The 3701-nt window shown below is 41.6% G+C and overlaps 1 protein-coding gene across 1 annotated transcript in view; it reads left to right on the top strand.

The window, feature by feature from the left end:
- Positions 1–231: 231 nt before the first annotated feature.
- LOC101848566 (kynurenine 3-monooxygenase) overlaps positions 232–3701 on the top strand; it is a gene marked incomplete at its 3' end in the record, with an annotated part of 32190 nt that continues 28720 nt past the window's right edge. The window contains 2 exon segments of the mRNA XM_013090412.2: positions 232–548; positions 3253–3322. Of these exon segments, the coding sequence (XP_012945866.1) occupies positions 351–548; positions 3253–3322 (268 nt within the window).

Raw genomic sequence — 3701 nt, 5'->3', positions numbered from 1 at the left:
TATGCGGCAGTTGCAACACATTTAAGTACATTGTAATACTGGGGGCCGGTATTACACAATGGTGATACGGTACAGGTACTGAGAAAAGAGGCGATAGATATTATTATTAGGTACATCAACTGACCTAAAGCTATAGGTCAGTGGGTACACCTCACCAAAGCACCGCAGTCACTCTCTTTGGTGCTCTCTGAAACTTTAGTCACATAAGGAACATAAAAAAAAACCGGTTAAAATTATTAGTACACACCGCCAACAGACACACCTCCAAACTGGCAGCCCTGACCTTTCAATGTTAACCTCTTGAACTCTCTCCTCAAGGCAACCCAGCCAGCATGTAGATTCTGGATTGTATGTTACGACACTGCGAGGACGCCGAGGACGCGCATTCTGCAAAAAGTAGGAACTTTCATAACAGTAACAGTCGCCTTATTTGTCGTCTGCCTTGTTCTGTTGACAGATCAAGAATCTACACGGGACTCTCTACAGATTCACTCCGAAAGATGGTTCAAGAACAGACAAAACATGTTGCTATTTGTGGTGGGGGACTGGTAAGTTTGTCGTCGTCGTTATTTTTATTCCTTCTTTAATTAATGTCATTGTTGTTGCTCGATCTCCAAACAAGTGAAATCAGGGCCAGGGACTGCACTGGCACTGGTGCATGTAGTGAAGACATGATGAGTGCATGCTTGCCTGAGAAAAGGCAGAGTCCACATGTACAATTGTTTACGTTGTAGTTTATTGCATTTCTGCAAAGATAGCCCTGCCGTGGATCTTCGAATGACCTTTTCTGATGACTGTTACTGTTTAAGAAAAAAAAAAGAAAAAGAAAGAATAAAAGAAAAAAAAATTAAAGTGAAGAAAAGAGCTTGGATTGCTAGAATCTAGATCTAGATAATCTAGATCTAGATTATTAAATAAGTTAACGCGATTTAACGCCCTCGCCCGTTTGGTTTGAATAATTCACAAACCTCCGATCTCCCCGTTGTGCAAGAGCATATATACATATAGTTTCATGCTCCTGTCTCAGTATGTTTGTACATGCCCTGTGTTTCTTGAACCATAATTTATTGTGTGCAGACAGATCGAGGCCTGCCATCTTGAAGTGTGTAAACAACGAATGGTCCAGCTGCCATGGCCGCCAGTTCCACATACTACATGAGTAGCGTCGGTAGTAAAACATCATTATATTTTTTACTGGAGAGGCGAAAAATGTTTTTACATTACAATAATTATTATTCTAGATCTATTTGTTGTTCATTAAAGATTTAATTTAGCAAAGGTCTGGTCACGATGATCATATATTATATGTTTCAAAAGTCTGCATCATAGTTTTTCCCTAAAGGCCTACATCACTGTCGTTGTCCGGGAGGGGGGGGGGGGGGGGAACGGCCCAGCAGCGGCAGTACCACAGCTAATGAGGCTTTGGGGAGGGGGGGGGGTGAGAATAGCAAGTCGTGAGTTATTCTCTCCAGGGTCAAATTCACTTATTCAGGGGATGCCCCCCTGAAACCCCCCCCATGTTTTTGTTAGTTCAGGCGGAGGCAAGAATGGAGGTAAAAGGAGACAATCTTAGAGAAGAAAATTTTTCGGTCGCTACCTGGATTCGAACCCGGGACCTTTGAATGAGAGGCCAACACCTTAAGTTTTAACCTCTAGGCCACGAGAGCCCCTTATATCATTTTTAGAATGGTCACTTTTTTATGGGTGAGGGATGCACCGACTACTCTAGATAAAAAGTCATTTATGTTTCATGCATTTGTTTATCCCCCCTTTGTAATACAAGGTCGGTCATTGTTTCACTGGGCACAGTTTTCGATCCCCAGGGGCTAAGAAATGTTTACTGTGTCCCCAGCACTCGTATGACCTTGACATTTAACAAACAGTGCTAGATTTAGTGTGTTGTCTGTAGGCCTATAAGGGATTTCAGAGGCTATATATATTTTATCTGTACTTAATGACGGCTAGGCGAGGGTAGCTAGCCGTAGGCCTACTTAATATGAAAAATGATGGCTAGACTGACGAAGTTGTTATTGCTGCGTTGCGGATCGTTGACCTTTTTCAGTTCATTTCTAAAATTCGTCCGTAATGAGTTGATCTTCTTCAGCTCAATTTTAGTTTTCAATATAAAGTCTAAAGTATTTGTATTTGAGACGGAACCAAAAGGTACCTTATAATTACTGACATGCATGTATTATAAACCTGAATATTTCTAATGAGACCTGTGTATTTCTACAGGTTTCGTTCAATATAAGGGCCTAGCCAGACAACTAGCCACTTTGTGCCTATATAGATCTAGACCTGGTTTATATACTACTAGATCTAGATTCTATCTCTAAAAGGAAAAGATTTCCCCCCCCCCACGCCAAAAAAAATAAAATTGTTTAAATCGTAATGTTAATGTGCAATCTATAGTATCCACTTGTGACTGAAAAATTTAGGTAAGTATTCCTCAGTTCACTGCAATCCGCAAATTGCACCTCTTTTCTTAAAAGTGCTTCTATAGCTGAAATAGATACAAAATCTTGTATCACATTTGCTCAAGTGCGACAACTGGGAGGCTCCAAAAAGAAGGAAAACATGCAGTAGTGCTGTCACGTCTGGACAGGTTGAGGTCTTTGATGATTGCATAAACTTATATCTCTGAAAAGAAGGAGGGGGGAGGGGGGGAGAATGTAATCTTAAAGTGCTGCCATTGGCATCCCGCACACTAAGGGCACAATTAAAGCTTGATACAAAAAGATTTGTGAAAGTGTATGAGAGTATTTACGTCGTTCTAAACTGCATAAGGTCATATGAGTGCTGGGGACACATTAAACATTTTTAGTTGTTAGGAAATTTTGACTTTTTCACGGGTAGCGGCCGAAGCCTACTCTTATCGATTTTAGATCCCCAAGGGATCTTTAATGTGCCCAACTTGCACACAGGACCTCTGAGATTTTTCTCCCTTGTCCGAGAAGGCTAGGTGTAGATCTTTCCAACCAGAAGATCAGGGATGTGGCTGAAAGACAGCAGTGAGAAGGATCCAAGGAGTAGCAGTAGAAAGGCTGCAGAAAGAGTTAGGAGCCCAGAGGAGGGGCAAAGGAGGCGAGGGGGTCGGGGCAGAAAGTGGAGACGAAAGCAGACTATAGAACATATTACTGTTAGTGTATTGATGTATGTCTCTTCTCTCAAAAGCAAAAACACAAACACCAACGAGTAAGATGATCTGTGTCTGATTCTGCGTCTTGTATCTTTGTTTACTTCCTGCGACAGGTTGGTGCCTTGAATGCTTGCTATATGGCTCAGCGCGGGTACAGAGTGGACGTTTATGAGATGAGGCAAGGTACGAACCTCTGCCTCTCACATGCTTTGTTGTCTGAGGACATTGTTGTGTTATGTGGCATCACCTTTCTAGTCATGTAGCTGCTAAGCTTGCAACCATATGTTACTGGTTTGAACCCCAGTCTGGGCCTGATGTTGTGTCCTTGGGAAAGACTTTTTACACAAATTGCACTTCATTCAAACAAGAATGGGCTACAGGCTACACACAGAGATATCTTGCCTTTATGTCAATGTTTGAGCTAAGGCAGTGGAGGATCTTGTCATTATATTAGTGTTTGAGCTAAAACAGGGAAATATCTTGTCAGTATGTTGATATTTGAGCTAAAACAGGGAAATATCTTGTCAGTATGTTGATGTTTGAGCTAAAACAGGGAAATATC

Source organism: Aplysia californica, unplaced genomic scaffold (assembly GCF_000002075.1).
Source record: "Aplysia californica isolate F4 #8 unplaced genomic scaffold, AplCal3.0 scaffold00027, whole genome shotgun sequence".
In the NCBI taxonomy this organism is placed as follows: Eukaryota; Metazoa; Mollusca; class Gastropoda; order Aplysiida; family Aplysiidae; genus Aplysia; species Aplysia californica.
The sequence above is the reverse complement of the archived record's forward strand: the minus strand, read 5'-3'. Positions and strand labels throughout refer to the sequence as shown.